The 18,132-nt window shown below is 35.3% G+C and overlaps 1 protein-coding gene across 2 annotated transcripts in view; it reads left to right on the top strand.

The window, feature by feature from the left end:
- Positions 1 to 279: 279 nt before the first annotated feature.
- The window catches only part of LOC113512539 (ATP-binding cassette subfamily G member 4), a 44,321-nt gene continuing 26,468 nt past the window's right edge, over positions 280 to 18,132 (top strand). The window contains exons 1-2 of one of the 2 annotated variants that reach the window (XM_026896439.3): positions 280 to 437; positions 5,519 to 5,649. In XM_026896439.3, the coding sequence (XP_026752240.2) occupies positions 406 to 437; positions 5,519 to 5,649 (163 nt within the window). In that variant the 5' untranslated portion in view covers positions 280 to 405. Of the gene's footprint in view, positions 438 to 5,335; positions 5,650 to 18,132 lie in introns of those variants that run through there. The other variant, XM_026896438.3, reaches the window with a different exon arrangement.

The following is an 18,132-nucleotide window of genomic DNA, read 5'->3' as shown; positions in this document are numbered from 1 at the left end:
AGATTTTATTAAGATGCAAAGAAACATATAAATCCATCTATGATTAAGTTTAAGAACTATGATATATCAAACCAGAATAAATTTTAAAACCAGTAATTAACAGAAGACAACAGCTATATAGGCTTAGCCCTTTTGCTTTAGCGACAACCCCAACAATTTTAAAACCAGAAATTAACTGAAGACAACGGCTGTATAGGCTTAGTCCTTTTGCTTTAGCGACAACCCCAACTCGTTTATTCTTACACAGAGTACTTATCACACGTTTATTAATCTGTCATCTTTGCTTTATTTATTTTATTATTCGACAAAAAAGAATACCTTCTTACTTTATTTTCTCAACGTGAAAATTTTTATTTGCTGTAATTTCTAATAATAATTCTATTTCAATGAAGTAAAGTTATCAGGATGGACAACTCGTATCTTCTCAATAATTTAAGGTCAGACCTTTGTTAATCACTAATACTATTTTAATGTTGACCTCAAAACCACAATATCATCAGTGAACAAAAAAATTTATTATTATTACGAAATTGTAATAGTTTGTATAAAATACTTTAAAAGAGACTGGTTTTAACATATTTGCTTGCTTTTAAGTATAATTTTTCTGCAGACAAAATGGTTATGTAGGTACTAAGATTTCCTCTAGAAAGTTGCCCCGCCACTTCTAGGCGTACATTACCGAATTAAGTATACAGGTACCTAACTGTTACATCTATTAGCAAAAAGTTTGCTTAAAACTTAGTTACTATTGATACTTACATATGTACTAAATAATTATATTGTTAAATATAATTATTGCCTATAAAGTAGATACATTGAGAGCCATGTTGACTATGCTAGAATTTATTTATTTATTTAACTCTTTATTACATTATAAACATAGAAATAAACAGTGACAATTGAATAATTCAAGTGAAATACAGTAATATAAATACAGATTGAAATATATACATAAAGGTGATTTTATCGTTAGGGCAATCTCTTACAGACAACCTTTGGTTAAAGGAGAACAGATAGAAGTGGGCAGGCGGCGCAATAGTAAATTATTAAACTACATATAATTTACTAAACTACGTACCATAACAATATATATATATATACACATATATATTCCTTAATGAACACATTTAAGGAAATATGTCAAATCCAGTCAAAAATTTATAAAAGAATGTAAAAGAGTAACTACAGTAAAAGAAAATGTAATTTGACTTGTCCTTGTAGAATCATAGATAATTAAAATGTTTTTCATACATAGTATAGATATGGAGTTTAGGATACTCTCATTATACATGTATACAAAAAAGTATAACAACCCTCATACATTGCCATTCCCGAGGACTAAGTTAACTTTTTATGGATGGTAACCTTTATGCTAACAGTCAGTGGTGTAACTATACCATTTGGGGCCTCTGGCAAATTATTTTGATTGGGCCCTATCATTTATTTTCAAGTAAAATAAAATACTCAGGTACAAGGTAAAAAAAAAATCCGAACTCGCTGCCTCTTGAGCTAGGGCCTTTTGGGTTGGGAGGCTGTGGCATTTTGCCAGCCCTGCTACCCTATTGTTACGCCACTGCTAACAGTATATGCTGACAAGGCACCAGTGAGAAACGATATATGAGAATGAAAAGACAGGTCAGTTAGCCTATCATGATGAATATACCTGGAATTTAACATGATGGTTTCCAGAATAGAACACGGAGGACAATCTGCAACGGTTTACATATGTACAGACTACCACGACTGCAGTTGATACTGTAGACACCTGTAGATCTAATCTTGAATCTAATATCATTTCCAATCCAATCTAATGCCAATGACAGTTCATGAAACAACAATTAGGAATTAGATTAGAATTGAGATCTTTTTACAACAGTTTGCATTAGTAAGTTACACTAATATGCATCTATTAGAACAATGTAGAATCATTATGTTGCTAATGTTGTAATCAGAGAGTGTTTTATTTCTAATGGATGAACTTGCAATGGTAACCCCACCTGCGCTGTCGGTATATACTGGCGTGGCACCAGTGGGAGGCGATAGGTGAGAATGAAAAGGCAGATCAGTTAGCCCATTGTGATGAATACAATGATAAATTAATAACGATAGTTTCCAGGGGAAACCACATGGAGGTCGACCTGATAGGGTGTATTGATAGCAATGAGAACTAATCTCCCCATTACTAACAATTCCTCCCCCCCCCTCCCGTCTAAGAGCATGATATGTCTCAATTTCAATATCGGATTATTGTAATTTGTTTCTATAATAATAGTGCTGTTAATTTTATTAATTAATCGGCGTGAATATGCTATTATAAGTGTTTCTTCAAAACCGAGCCTATTTTATCAGTTACTCCTGACGTAAGGGATATAGACAGGCTGTCTATTGACATTGAGATGTCAGCACTTTTTGGTGAGTCGTATCGCTCGTTGACTTGCAATGTGTCCATTTGTTTATGTAAAAACGGGATATTAATGAAGTCACTGTGTTTTTGTTGTTTCCAACAATCGTTTCAACTTCATCCGGAAGTCAGTTTAGGAGGCGTCTAGCGCTTTCCGTCACAGCTTCTTGCCTTACACTTTTCTTCTTAATGAATTTCTTTTTAATACCTCAGTAATGCTCTTACTCTTGATGTTCGGAGTCGCATAGATTATGGACTCTGAGTGACATAGATAGTAAGTAACGAAGATGGTGATGTAATAGGCTATCGATAAACACTGTAATAAAGTCCCGTCTGGTCGGTGCAGTTATTTTAATATATAGGAAAGAGCGACGTGTTCCTCACCATTTCATATGTAAACCTCGTGTCCGCGTGAATCGAGTTGAGGTGCTGCATATATTGCTCTACTTCCTGCATGTTGATAACATCAATTTCTCTTCGTGTTGATTGTTAGTGGATAATTCTCGTTACCTAATCACATCACCTAAAATATACAGTTTACATTACATTATGAAGCATGTGGAGTGTTTGAACAAAATTGTATTTATTGGTTTTGACAAAATAAAACTGATTCATATCATAACAGTTAACTGCCCACTGCTGAACATAGGCGCTTTCCCATAAAGAGGATTTTGCCAGTAGTTGCCACACTTGGTAGGCAGGTTGGCAACCGCAGTTAGCCTTTGGTGATGTTTCAAGAGGGACGTTGCTGTTCATCCCTCAACCATTATTTACCCTTAGTCGCCAAGAATGATTACTGCTGAGTACTGTAGTTAGTTTTGGGAGTAGGATGAATGCATTATGGGAAAGTTATTTGGCAGGAACAATATAAGCCAAAAAGCGTTCACTTTGAGCAGCTCAAAATCGACAATAGTTGTGACCTTTAATATTAATCGTTATAGCCATTGTAAATAATGTGATATCTAAGAGTCACACTGACCTACATGTTACGTTTTTTTTTAATTGATCATGTTATTTTGTTAATTAGATACATACTTAGTTACTACAAAAAATAATTACAAACATTCGGTAGAAAAATTATGAAATATTTAAAGAAAAACTTACTACTCTTTAAACAGATACTACTCTTTATCAGAGGACATTCCTATCTGTTGAGTAATCGATATTAATCTACCACACTTAATGCGGTTTAATAGATACTGAACAGTGGTTGGTGGCCAACCACTATCAGCTACACTTCTGAGCCGCCCGAAGGCTTCAGGCTTAACAACTGTTATCTAGTGACAGCAAGCAGGGCTTATGGTGCACGAAATACTCAAAAAACCACTACTTGGCCACCCATGCAGTGGTCAACTATCAACAAGCAGTGGTTTTACTAAATAATTAGTTTTGGTATTACTGGCACGGGAAATTCCGGCGCTTAGGCTAACCACACATTGTCTGTCACGTGAATCCACGTGGAGACAGCTGCACAGTTACTGATTGGTCGTATCACTACCGAGTGACTGCACGTACCACTGGTTTGCCATTCGAATGACCCTTTCAGCAATTGAGAATTTATAATAATATATTATTATTTTCAAACTACAATTTGATCCATTTTGTTAGCAACAATTTCCTTACAAACAATGTTAGTAAAAAAAGCAATTTAAGTTAACATTTAATATAAATCAATTCACTTAGATATGACCCAGCCGACTAGATCAGCGTCTGAGTGAAATGCGCAATTAAAGACGAGTTGTATTTCTAGCCTATTACTTTCAGAATTAGTATTTGATTTAGTAGGTAGTCCGTAGGCTACAGTGACCGTTTACCGTCAGACGGGCTGTATGCTCGTTGGCCATCTTTGTGGTATAAGAAAGAAAAAAAGATAGAAGATAATTTATTTGCATCACTTATAGCACACAAATAACAACGACAGAGATAGTCGTGCACAAAAGGAGAGAAGAAATATTAATATAAAAAAAAAATACATAAAAGAAATAACATAATTTGTTTATATCGTGCGTGTGCCACTGTAACACAAAATTACAACAACTCAGCTTATTGCTTTGCCCTCAACAGATCCAAACACTGATTTTCTGTCGTAGCCAAAAGCCAGCCTCGTAATTCCCTGACAAGAAATATATATCACTATCACTACATAGTATAAAATAAAGTCGCTGTCGCTGTCTGTCCGTCCCTATGTATGCTTAAATCTTTAAAACTACACAACGGATTTTGAGGCGGTTTTTTTTTAGACAGAGTGAATCAAGAGGAAGGTTTATGTGTATAATATAGTAGAGAAACGCCTGATAAATTTAGATATTTCTAATGTGATGAGATGTAGTGTGCACCTGTGCGAAGCCGGGGCGGGTCTCTAGTACATATATTATATATAGCAGAGCACCTTTTGTTAGGTCTTCTCATTGTGCTCGCCTGGTTTTGTCACAGACTTGCGTAGGTTATAAAATGCACTGTGATAAATTTTGTTTTTGGACAAAAAAATGCGTCTAATTTCTTTGGTTGAAACCCTAAGATACACTTAGGGTGTATCTCAACCTACTAGCTGTACAGAATCTAAGCAACTATTGAGTTGTACAGTTGTTCGTTGATAGCGGCCTTGCTAATCCAATAGCTAGCAATACATTGAAGGGTCTTAATTTTACGTGGTGTCCCGTGGAAACCGTTTCGGTTAACTTCTGATGAACTCATCACGATGAGTCAACTGAACTGTTTTGATCCTCATTACTCCTCTCATCCTTTACTGATCCCGCCGTCGTAAACCATTAGCACTGGCGACATTACCATTCCTATTTCATTCATTAAAAAACCTCGCAACAAAACCAGTTGCTCGAGCAATAATAGCCAACGTGCGGTCAGCCTTAATCACCGGCACAAAGTTCAGAAACTCATTAAAGTATTAATCAGCTACGTCACAACGGCGCCGCGAAGCGCACGTCCGCTAAAGAGGCTGGTACGCGCGCGCAGTACGCGGCCGGCTGTAGCGCGGAGCACGCGCATCGACTAACCGACTCCGTGACGTAGTAGATGACTGTTGCAAACACACGTAGCCATGAAGGTGGACAAAGAGAGTCTCGCGGCACCCACCGACACTAAACCTGTTATTGTCGACAGGAAGGGGAGCCACTGTTTATTGAACATCACCCCGGCCCAGCCAAAGACCCTCACGCACCTGCCCAAGAGGCCGCCGGTGGACTTGGCGTTCACTGATCTCACATACAAAGTGCAAGAAGGAAGAAAAAGCAGTAAGTCTCTCTTTCCATTTTGTACGTTTGTCCTTTGTCATAAGTCTCATCTCTTATCAAATGTTTTCAAATAACTATGTGTTCTTGAACTATTTGTTTTCGATGTTGTTGAATGTATAATTAATTATTAAGCTTTTATTCCGCAAAAAATATCGACTGATCATAACTAAATTATCATCGGACGACCCGAGAGTAAACACTGTCGGTTGCAAAAGAATTATCAGAATCGGTTTACAATTAGCCAAGCTATAACATAACATAGATACAAAACTACCAGGACAATTAGAAACCTTTTGAGTATTGGTTTTGTAATGGATGATAATGGATCAGCAGTGACTCCGCCTGTGCTAAACGAATACTAGTAAGGATTGATGAGTGAGAATGAATGCCAGTTCACCCGTCGTAACAAAGTCACTATGAATTAACGATTGTTTCCAAGGGAGACAGCTAGCTGACTCTACTACCTGCTGTATACCCTATATTGCTAGAAAAGGGGCCGCTAATCCCCGTTATTAATGATCCTTTTTTTACCTGCATATTTGTATATATACGGATTCCATTGCTAGCAATATACCTTGTCAGGTCGCCCTCCACGTGGTCCTCTCTGGAAACCGTCGTGATAAATGCATGGTGTGTTAACCACGGTGGGCTAAGTGAGCTGCCATTTCAATCTCACCTATCGTCCCTCACTGGTGCCCAGACAGCGTACACCGTAAGCGCAAGTGGGGTTATCATTCCATTATCATCCTTTAGAAAAAAAAACCCCTTTGTAAGTCTATTAATAAACAAGTATATAAGATAAGTACATACGCGTCAATAAATACTAGGCTAGATAATTAAAATATCTAACGATGTCAAACCACTTGGTTAATTAACTAGACATTAACCCAAGTTGTTCGATTGTGACCGCAATGCTGATAAGCGTGAAACGAAATAAAATCAAAATTAATGCATTAGGTATGCACCGCTGTGGAATATTTTAAATTAAGAACTCTGATAGTGCTCATAGCTAATGTACTCATTAAGTGACTGCCGCCGTGGTGTAGTAATGGGCGGGTTGCTTTGTGTATGACGTCCCAGAATCGGTTCCCTGTCGAGACAATTTAGAATACGGCCTATTCTAAACTGATTTAGATTTGAATATTCTGCGCCAGTTATTCGTTGCTCTTCTTCATTCATTACGTTGATATAATTATGTGGCAAAAAATAAGTAATGATTTTACTGAACTTTGCTCTATCTATGGTCCCATACAAACCTGCATATGTTTGTATATTTTCATGAAATTGCACTTATTTTTGTTAGTGCATCGTCAATTTGTATATTTGTAACAATTACATTTAAAATGCAAGTACATCAAATATGTATAATATCAGCGCTACAGAGAATCACGATGCAATAGTGTAAAAATTGCAAAAGTGCTGTGTTTTGCAATTCATGGCCGAGCTGTCCGCGGTGGTATCGCACCGGCGCGCCGGTAATTACAACATGAGTTCCACGCAAAACACAAAATAGTATTCTCGCTATATGTACACATTAGACACACGCTGTGTGGTCCCGCCATAGCATGGGCCACCTATTTCTTTCCTGTGGTCGAAGGATGGGCAGCAGCGTCCCTCTTAATATATCATAAAAACCTAACTGTGATTGCCAACCCGCTTGTCAAGCATGGCAACTACTGCCGAAATCTATCAATAGGGGGAAACCTATGTTCAGCAGTCGACAATTAACAACTAATATGTTATTCGCCGTGCGGTCCCGGCATAGAATAGGCTACCCCATTCCTATCCCGTAGGTGTCGTAAGAACCGACTAAGGATAGGCGAGTGACAGGCAGCAGCGTCCCTCTTAATACATCCCTAAAGGCTAACTGCGGTTGCCAATCCATCTGCCATACGTGGCAATTACTGGCAAAACCCTCCAAGGGGAAAGCTTATGTATGCTTAACAGTTGATACGACATACACAGAATTAAAATACCCAATGAATGCATAGGAAAATCAAGGTCTTGGTAAAGTTTTGGTAAAGACAACAAACCTCAATATTTGCTTGCAAAATTACGGTATTTGGTGAAAGTGGTAACCGCTTTCAGGCGTACAACAGATAAATTTTTAAGCGTTTCTAAAAGAATCGAAGCTAATTCTGGAGCAACTTTTGTCAATTCTTTTACTGTTCACTTCCGTTTTGGTCCTATTTTAATTTCATTATATTTAAAATCTTTTTTCTTTTTTTTTAGACATAACATAGGGTGTTTTGTCTAGTTAACTTTATACTTTCGCGTTGTTTACACATATTTAAATACACTATCGGGACTTAGCGCGATAAAAAATGTTTTTCAGGTTAATAGTACCTACATACATACATGCTTCTTTATTGCTGACGTAGTCACGACGTGGTGCAATCCACGTCAATAAAATTTTCATTGCGCGAAGCCCTGATAGTGTATTTAAATATGAAATTTGTCAATTTTAGAATAGAATGGAAATTTCTAGTGTCTACTCTATCTTTTAAATCGTTACTTGGCCTAATGATGACCAGTAAACCAGACAGCAAATTTGGCGACATTTTTCTGCAGTATTCTAATTCAATGTTTATTAGTATATCTATATTATTAATATTAGTGGTAATTATCTCTAAATAAAGCATTACTCATAAGTTTTGCGGGTCAGGGATTGCGAGATTCGGACCACACAAACTCAGTACTTGGTCAGATACCCGCGTACAAAATATTAGGGAACACGTTATCAGTGTCCTTGTTATATTAATTATTACACATTATCAGTTTTTCTATATTAATTTTACGCACAAAACCACTTACTGTGTTTATAGTTTAGATATGGTAAACGGTATGGTGAGAAAATAACTAACGATACGTGCATAAAACAGATATCAGAGCATTACGAGGCACAAATTCCTAACAAATCTGCAGCTTTGGGAACCGTATAAAGTTTACGACAATCTGTTAGGTTTACTGACCGAATTTACTCTCATAATCAAGAATCATCGTCATCATATCAGCCTTTAACTGTCCACTGCTGAACATAAGCCTCCCTCCTTGGGGAGTTTTACTAGTAGTTGCCACGCTTGGCAGGTAGATTGACAACCGCAGTTAGGCTTTGGAGATGTTTTAAGAGAGTCGCTGCTGCCCATCCCTCGCCCTCCCTTAATCGAACCACATGGAATGACATAATAAAAAATAAATAGTATTAATCTTTAGTATAGTAACATTGGGTTACTAATATAATAAAATTGTAAATAGACGATGTTTGTATATATAGCAGATATTTTATACACACTTTCCAAGAAGCAGGCAAAAAACTAGTTTAAAATAAGAACTTATATGCAATAACCCGCTACAATGGCAATGATTGTTGAGTAAACAATAAACTAGAATTAGTTCAATGAACTATAAATCTTAATATATAATAAATACGTGTCATTGTGTTCCTTCACGCTAAGCTCCGAAACCTCTCGAGACCGGTTTTAATGAAATTTTGTAAATGTGTATTGTTTACTTCAACTTGAGAGATAGGATAGTTTTCATTCCTACAAAAAAAAAACATGGGCCCGGTACTATAAAAGGCGAGTAGTCTGTAGAAATAATCATTTCGTTGGTAATCATAATGATAATAAAAATTAAATTTAAAGTTTCTTATAAAATTGTTTAGATATCTATCTGATCTGATATATCATTTATGTATGAGTGGGCTACGGTCAAAAATTATGTGCTGCGGCGCTTCTTCCTCTTTGTGATAGAATTCACAAAAACATAAGCCTAGTTGTGTCATGTGCTTATTTAGTTTGCAGTGTTCAGTGAGAGCCCCTGTTGATACACACATTATTTTTACTTAAGAGTTAATGTCTTTAAGTGTTCTGAAAACTCCTTAATTAGGCTTTTTACCAGCTATTATTTGCTGCTTTTAAGCTTGAAATGTCTAAGCTTTAGGCTTCGAGGCATACTGTTGGACCGAATGTTAAAGTGTACTGTATAATTGCCGATAGTTAGGTAGACTGTATGGTGCGACTCAAACTCCTCATAATGCACTTATTATTCTTATTAAAGGTTGAACAAAACCGTACATGGCATGGATCAAAACAAAAAAAGGGCGGGAAAGGAATATCTACTCGGTGTTACTAGTGTTGCCAATTTAATAATTCAATAATTGTTGCCTGGTGTTGCCTACACGTGCTACAATAAGATTCTGATCATATTTAGGCATTCGTTGCTCCTTCCTTTGCTAATTGGTTAGCTCTTTCATTTCCATGGATATTTGAGTGACCAAGGATCCATCCCAAGATAATATAATTTCTGCTGCCCAGATCATTTAATATCATTACATCGTTGGTTATATGGTTTAATTTCGTCAACTGCAAGTAATACTTCTTAGCTATCTGAGTAAATAAATATATTATACTTAGCTCCTTAACTATATGTATATCTATATGTATATACAATATCTTCGCGATAACAGGCTTAAAAGATCGCAATCATAACCTTGTGTAATAAAATCAAGATAAACTTGGCATTGCTAATGTAATAGGAAACAGGTATTCCACAAAGTTTAAAATATGATTACTTTTTGGCAATTAATCGTTTTTTTTTATCTAAACGTGTACAGTGTACATACGCAATGTACTCGTATATTATAAACATGTTATTACAATGTTGTTGTCAAGCATGTTTGTGCTACTATATTACAGTCCTGCATGTTTCTCTTCAAACTCTTGAAACTCCACTTTGGACAACATGGTTTCGTTTCATTCTTTGTGCCAATGAACGTTAATACCAAGTTTTAACAAAATATGACCAGGAAAATGTCATTGCGCATGCTATATAAATAGATACTCTTTATTGTTTCCTGCAAAAAAATACACTATTAAACTTATTATAGTTACAAACAATTACAAGAGATGATCACACTGAGAAAACAATGGGCGGTCTTATCGTTGATCTCTTCCAGTCAACCTTTGAATTGAAAGGAGTATTAACAGTTTGTCATAGTCCTTAATTTGTCATTACATTGTAAATAGTTTTTCCCTTTTTGATAAATATAAAAAGTTACCTAATATACATTTCGTTTATTGTGTCTAATTTCTCTCTCATCTCTCTGTAATCTAATTCCTATTAAATAAACATTATTTTCATATTTGTCTGTCTACATGTATGTTTTTGTAGCAAATGAACATTGTAATGTTAAGTGCATACAGTGAATACCTACTAGAAATTGTTATTTATTCGTTATCACTCAATCCTCGTATTATGCTTATCGCTTACATACGAAGGCCGAAGGTCCTCCTTGTTAGTACATGATATTATATTCGCTTGAGGTATTATTTATAATTTATCACTGTCAATACAAAGCATAAATTACTTATATATCTTTTAAACTATTTAAAATTTTGAATTTCTAAACATATGGAAAAGACTCACAATAATCATATTTCATTAGTTAAATACATATTACATACGTCCAATACTAGTATGTCAGTCGGTTTGCTTCCCGGCCACACGTAATACCCAATGTAAAACGTTGACTATATTAAGCTTCTAGTCTGTAGTTAACAAGAGTTTTATCATGCGCACCTTACACACACTTCTGTAGTAAATTTAAGAAAATGAAGGAAAAAGATAAACGAAAGAGAACCTGTTGAATGATGTTTTAAGGTTGAACCGATGTTTTAGGATACAAATAAAAAATCAAGAAGCATGAAACGAGCTAGAACATTTATTAACAAATTGGATACGTTTAGACTATAGAGGAACATCGTACAAAAATTTTTGCAAAGGAAGTCGTTCAATGAATGTTTGTGAAATACACTTACGGGTACGGGTATACAAAACTATAATTGAATAAATAGTGAAAGCACTAGGATTATCTTATTTGGTCTACCTGTGACGACATTTATATTTATAAAGTATTAAATTTTCATAAGAAGTTTTCCTATAGCACACGAAATATGATATAGTGCACGTTGTCTTTATGTAGCTTATTACAATTTTGTAGTGATTGGGCAGAAAATATTAGTAAAGTATAATACTAAAGAAGAGTGAGTGCGGTGAAGAGTTCATAATAGGAATAAGGATAGGAACAAGTTGTGATCGAAAATATCAATTCGTTTTTGGTATCTGCCGTAGTGCATGTTTATCTTTTAAGATCTCTACTCTTTTATTCTTACTGCAAATTTTTCCTTTGAGCAAACGAGAACGTTGGACTGTGTAATAATGATAAATGTAATTATGTACCCATACTTCTTTATTATCTTTAATCATTAACGGATTATCAATACATAAATAATTAGGCATTTTCATTATCGACAATGTATTGTGTAAATAGTCAACCAAATTGGATCGTGTATCCAATCATTAGCAAAAACTAGTGACAAATAAATTAATCCGATGACTTACTGGCTTATTGATAACTACGTATTACTTAATTTTCCAAATAAATATTGAAGCGATATTTATCTAATTAGCAGCTTGTTTAATTATTCGAAATGGCAGTACTTGTGTTAACTTTCCACGAGACGCATGGAGGTGTTGCAAACTCCACTATCAGGCACATTAGTAACATCATCTTTTTATGTTTGTATTGTCATCGAATTGAATATGGAGATATGGGTCATAAATATGACACGTATACTAGGATAGGAGGTGTGTTACCTCTATCTAGCTAAACACGGATTCAAAACTTATATGCTCTTGCTTTGTTTGCAAGCTGGATCCCAATGCGTCTTAAGACTACTTAAGACTAATATTGGTAATCAGGGGGGGGGGTATATAATTTATAATGTTGGTAAATGCTTTGTCTAATTTATGCAGTTGAAGTCTATTTATATATATATTTATATAACGTGAAAATGCCTCCCTCAAAAAATATACAGCGAATATCGAATCTCTCCCTTTTTTGAAGTCGGTTAAAAGCCACATTACCTACTTTGTAGCCAAATATAATTGGTAACCATTTTCTATAATTTGATGAGGTGAATCAATAGCAGGTAATTCTCATATCGTTTGCTACTTTCTAATAATAGTAAGTTGATTTCCAATAATGGCAACATCAAAGGAAAACAGACGCTATCGATATCCTTTGTAATGCCAATACATGTAGTCTAGTAGTGACAAGCTTAGTTCTCACATAAATTGTACATGTAATATGGCTGCGGTTTTTTTGATGGGTGAAAATGGTACGGTAACCCCGTCTGCGCTAACGGGATACGCTCGCGGAGCACCAGTGAAGGGTGATAGATGAGAATGAAAACAGGCCAGTTAGCCCATTATGATGAATTTACCAGGAATTAATCATGATAGTTTCCAGGGAGAACCGCGAGGAGGTCGACCTGGTTGGGTATATTGCTAGCAATTTCTTCTTTCTTCTTCTTCTTCAGGGGTTCTTCAAAAGGGGGGTAAAGAGCTTTCTTCAGGTTCGGCAATGCGCGCGTAATACCTCTGGTATTGCAGGCGTTCATAGGCTACGGTAACCGCTTACCATCAGGTGGGCCGTATGCTTGTTTGCCACCTCAGTGGTATAAAAAAAAATGGGATTCTCAGTCTCCATTGCTAACAATCCCTTTCCCCCCTATGGCTGCGGTTAGTAACTATTACTATGTAGCGATTCGGTGGGTTGTTGGTTGCCCTCCGATTAATTCGGTCTGTTGCTACTATTCATTTATGCAATACAAAGGTTTACATAGATGGTGTTCAAGTGATTGTTGGCATAGTTGCATTACATTGTCGTGATATGCACCGGCGGCCGGGTCAATGGCATATGCGGATAAGATAGCCGTAATTATAATACTTGTACTTGTACAGGATTTTATTGCACTTTTGTGTTATCACCGAGTAGTGGATATGTTTTTGCATTAATTGCAACTGGACAATTGGCATTACATTATGTTTTGCTCCCCAAAGAAAAATAACTACTTCGGACGTCACAAGATCAAAATTGGTTTAAAATTGTCGAATTAACGTACAATAAAAATAAATTAAAATGGTTCGGTTTTGGAAATCTTTTAGAAAAACAACGAAACAGCAAATTGTGCAAACAAAGGAAATCCTTACGTCGTAGTTATGTATTTTGCAAATTGATTTTTTCTACAGTTGTTTGTTGATAAACACGTCAACTTGATCCGCTCGTGATGTTCTCCTTCCTTGTCCTTGTTAGTTGGTACTCGTATTATTTAAGCATTCATTCCGCACAGAGTACAGAGCAGGCGGGCTTACTAATGCCGGTGTTAGTTCTTCTTTTGCCTCGTTATCGTTACTCCTCACCTACGTACAACAAACATAATTTCTCTTTTTCACACTTTTCTATTTGTACGTATGAATCATATGAATGATATTCACAGTGCGTATCAAAGTTTAAATAAATAAATAGCTACTAATTAATCTAAATACTATACATACAATAAAACTAGAGTCAGGGGGATGTTAGAAGTGAAATAGAACATGTCTAGATTTTTTCAAATTTCTTGTTTCTCTGTCTGTTTGTACGGGCTAATTTCCGAAACTGTTGAACCGATTCAAATGAAATTTTGCACGGTGGTATGGCCAATATTTTAGATACTTTTAATCACGGAAAATTAAAGAGTTCACTTGGTATAGTTACAAAACTATAGTAACTTATAAAGCTTAGTTAAGTAATTTTGACCTAAGGCAAAGAGTGAGAACGACACGTCATTTGTTAATTTTGATCCAATGTTCCCAGACATAATAGATAGATAGGTACATACATCGATACATAGGTAGATAGATAGGATACTCTTTAATGTTTCCTCCAAAAGATTACAATAGTAAACTTATTATAAATATAAACAATACATACTAAACTTACAAACCTGTGAAAATTTCAACCCTACATTCTCGCGTTCGCCATATCACGCGGACAAAATCGCGGGCATCAGCTAGTAAAATATAAAAGTGCACAGTTTTGTTACTGATTATTTTGAATAAGTTCTGTGTAGTCGTGTATTTCGAATTCGTGTATTACCAAATATGTATATGTAATTTGTCTTCCTATGTGGAGATGTCCTGCAATCAATAGATTGTACGCCCATATCACCGCTCGTGTTATTGTAACGTATCATTCGACCTTCAGTTTGTTTTGTAGTTGTGATCTACTTACCTTATCTGTCGTAATTATAATCTACATTTAATTTGATATTTACTGTTATCCGCCATTTTACCATTTTAGTACTGTTGCGTTGCTAATGTTGTAATAGTAGGTAAAAGGCGCGAGAACTCGTGTTTTTTTTTTGATGGGTGAAAATGGTATGGTAACTCCGCCTGCGCTAACGGGATACGCTGGCGGAGCACCAGTGAAGGGTGATAGATGAGAATGAAAACAGGCCAGTTAGCCCATCATGATGAATTCGTCAGGAATTAACCATGATAGTTTCCAGGGGGAACCGCGAGGAGGTCGACCTGGTTGGGTATATTGCTAGCAATGGGATTCTCAGTCTCCATTACTAACAATCCCTTTCCCCCCGAGAACTCGTGTTTCGAACGACAAATTAGAAGTTTAATATCGTTAATAATAAATGTATTATTACGGCGGCTAATGTCATGTAACGATTAAAATATTAGATTGAAAGTGGAACTACACTTTGACAAGTTTAAAATCTCTAGGCATGTTTACAAGTACTTACAAGCCCTTGCTTACAATTGATCATGAAATCTTGTCCTTGAAAGTGTATTTATATCCGGATTCATTGCAAGATATGACGGCGCCATTTAACTGATATGATAACAGTTATACATATGTATATCTTTTTGCAATTTATATTAAATATAAAGAAAGTATAATGTAAATTTAATTAACATCAATTTGGGCAAAGATGAATATCTCTCTAAAAGAGATCTCCATGACCTTACGATCTTTTTTGGGCAGATCCATTAAATTTTTTTAACGATTTACACATTGACGACGGTTAACACTTTCCACCAAGTAAGCCATCAAAATTATTTGTATTTCCAAGTAGCGTAAAAAAAAAACCCAAACTATTGCAATTTCATTCAATTTTGCAATAAATAATATGAACTTGTCTCACGCGCTGTCTTTACAGAAGCTGTTTTAATTGTAAGTATACTATGCCTGCTCTCTGTATGTAGGTGTATTGTATCTGTGCTCTGTTATGGTCTAATTCTTTAGTAAACTGCAGATATTGATCGAGACTTCTCAGTTCAAATTACGTTCGCACAATACGTAATGCAGGGTTCGATGATACTAGCAAACCGTTTGTAATTTAAAATATTGTATATATTTTAACACGTCTGTATTTTTGTTAACTCGGCCACAATTGGAAAAGCGAAGTACGATAATATATCAAAGGCAAACAAGGGTAAATACCGTGCAATAGGTTATTTCAATCTCAATATCACAAACATGTTGAAACGTTAAAAAAAAAAGAGCATACTCTTTCCTAAAAGGCCGGCAACATACCTGCAATTTCTCTAATGGTGCGGTTATAAAAAAAAAGTATACAGAAAAAATGTATTTAACATATTTATCTGTATTTAATATCGATTACATACATGAAATCCTTTCAGATAACGTACAGTATAAAAACTACTATTATTTACTTATCGTATTAATAAGCATTTACTATTTATCGATAATTTAAATTTAAATTTTGACAATGAAGTAAATCACTTAAAATTGATGTATTCTGCACACCTATATGAAGGCCGAAGATGTTTAATGATTTAGTTAAAATTTGTAAAAATCACTATATTCGGCAAATAATGTATTGAATAAAAAATAAAATACTTCCCTAATGTGATCTCTGAATTGAAGAAAAATATTGTTACATCCATATTGGCCTTAGATAATGGAAACTTGATTAAAATGAGAAATAGAGTGACGCGCACTAGTGATGAGAGAGACACCGCGGCAGATTTCATTGAAAGCTATAATTTACAATTCAAAAATATCTTAAGTTAGTAGACGCTTGTCTAAGTTTAATCGTGTAAAGGTGACTTGACGTCACAACCCGACACAACCTTGACAACGCGACTACATAACAAAAATATAATATAATGCAGATAAATCTTCTTGTATTGTACATTTTTTTTTTTCAACAAAGCACTTCCCTTTACACACGAATTTTATTAATCCATTATTTATGACAGAATTTCATGTATTGCTTAAACTTAAGGTTGCCTGGAAGAGATCGTTATTCTCTCTATGTTTGTTTCTTGTTATTTTTCTTTCTGCCAATTTTGTAATCTTATGTAGGGAACTGGAAAGAGTATCTATTTTATTTAAAAAGCAGCTATTTTTAACTATTATTTATATTATCCGACGGAAACATATTGATTGGTCGGGATAAAAGTAATCAATGTGCTATTCCAGGCCAAACACTACGTGTGTGCCAAATTTTTTAACGATCGGTTAAGCAGTAAAGGCGCATACGTTTTTATTATATATCAATGTACTATTACATTACTTTCTTAAACAAACCATCAAACATTCTCAATGCTGAGTACAGATTTTTTCTCCATAAAAGGAGAGTAATTACAGTAAGATCATTAATATTAATAATGGACTAGATGCAGTGATGTAACGTAGTGCCCGTGTCAGTAGGTACCTCCACACGTATTACCTATTGCATATTTTGTAATATTCAATGTACTAATAGCGTATAATATGATAATTTGTCACCTGTCACGTTGTCCGTTGATAAGAACAGGTAGTCGTGTATCTTATCGATTCCCATGATATTGTATTGTGTCACACAGTGCCATGTATCACAATGCCAATCATTTACTTCATTTTACCGAACTAGCAGTATCTACAAAGATATATTTAATTGTCGTGACTCACTATCTACAATCAGCAATGCACGAATTTGATTAAGAGGATATTGTACGTCCTATTGGATTGGGACATAGAAATAATTTAAATAATAAAACTTTTTAATAATTAAAAAAAACGCAAACGTGATGAATTTATTATGGGATCAACACGACAGTAAAACCCATAGATTGCAACAAGAATGATCAAGTTCAATGATGAAGTTAAGCTTATATTTGTGTCACGCGGGATATTTTAGTTAAAGGAGCAACCGATAGATGTCTCTTAGTACTACTTATCTATTTATATATAAGCGTTGCAATATTATGTAAATAGCGATACATAATGTATTAAAATCTATATATGTTACGAAAGAAAAAAAGAACTTATGAAAATACATACATTTATTACAAATGAAGGACTTTGTACTGAGACGTCTGCATATCTGATGGCTGCCTTGGTCTCCCTCGTTTTACTGTCGCTGACTACACGTACTGCTCTTGGTTTAATAGATCGTATATAGCAGTTACCCGTGTAATATAGTCAGTCGTGTGGTCGCATTATAGAATAGGCCATATCTTCCTTTCCCGTGGGTGTCGTAAGAGGTGACTAGGGGAGGGCGAGGAATAGACAGCAGCTACCCTCTTAAAACATCTCTAAAGCCTAACTGCGGCTGTCAAGCGTGGCAACTGATA

This window comes from Galleria mellonella, unplaced genomic scaffold (genome assembly GCF_026898425.1).
Source record: "Galleria mellonella isolate WM207_F2 unplaced genomic scaffold, CSIRO_AGI_GalMel_v1 utg4535, whole genome shotgun sequence".
In the NCBI taxonomy this organism is placed as follows: domain Eukaryota; kingdom Metazoa; phylum Arthropoda; class Insecta; order Lepidoptera; family Pyralidae; genus Galleria; species Galleria mellonella.
Note: the sequence above shows the minus strand (reverse complement) of the source record. Positions and strands in the feature narration are given on the sequence as shown.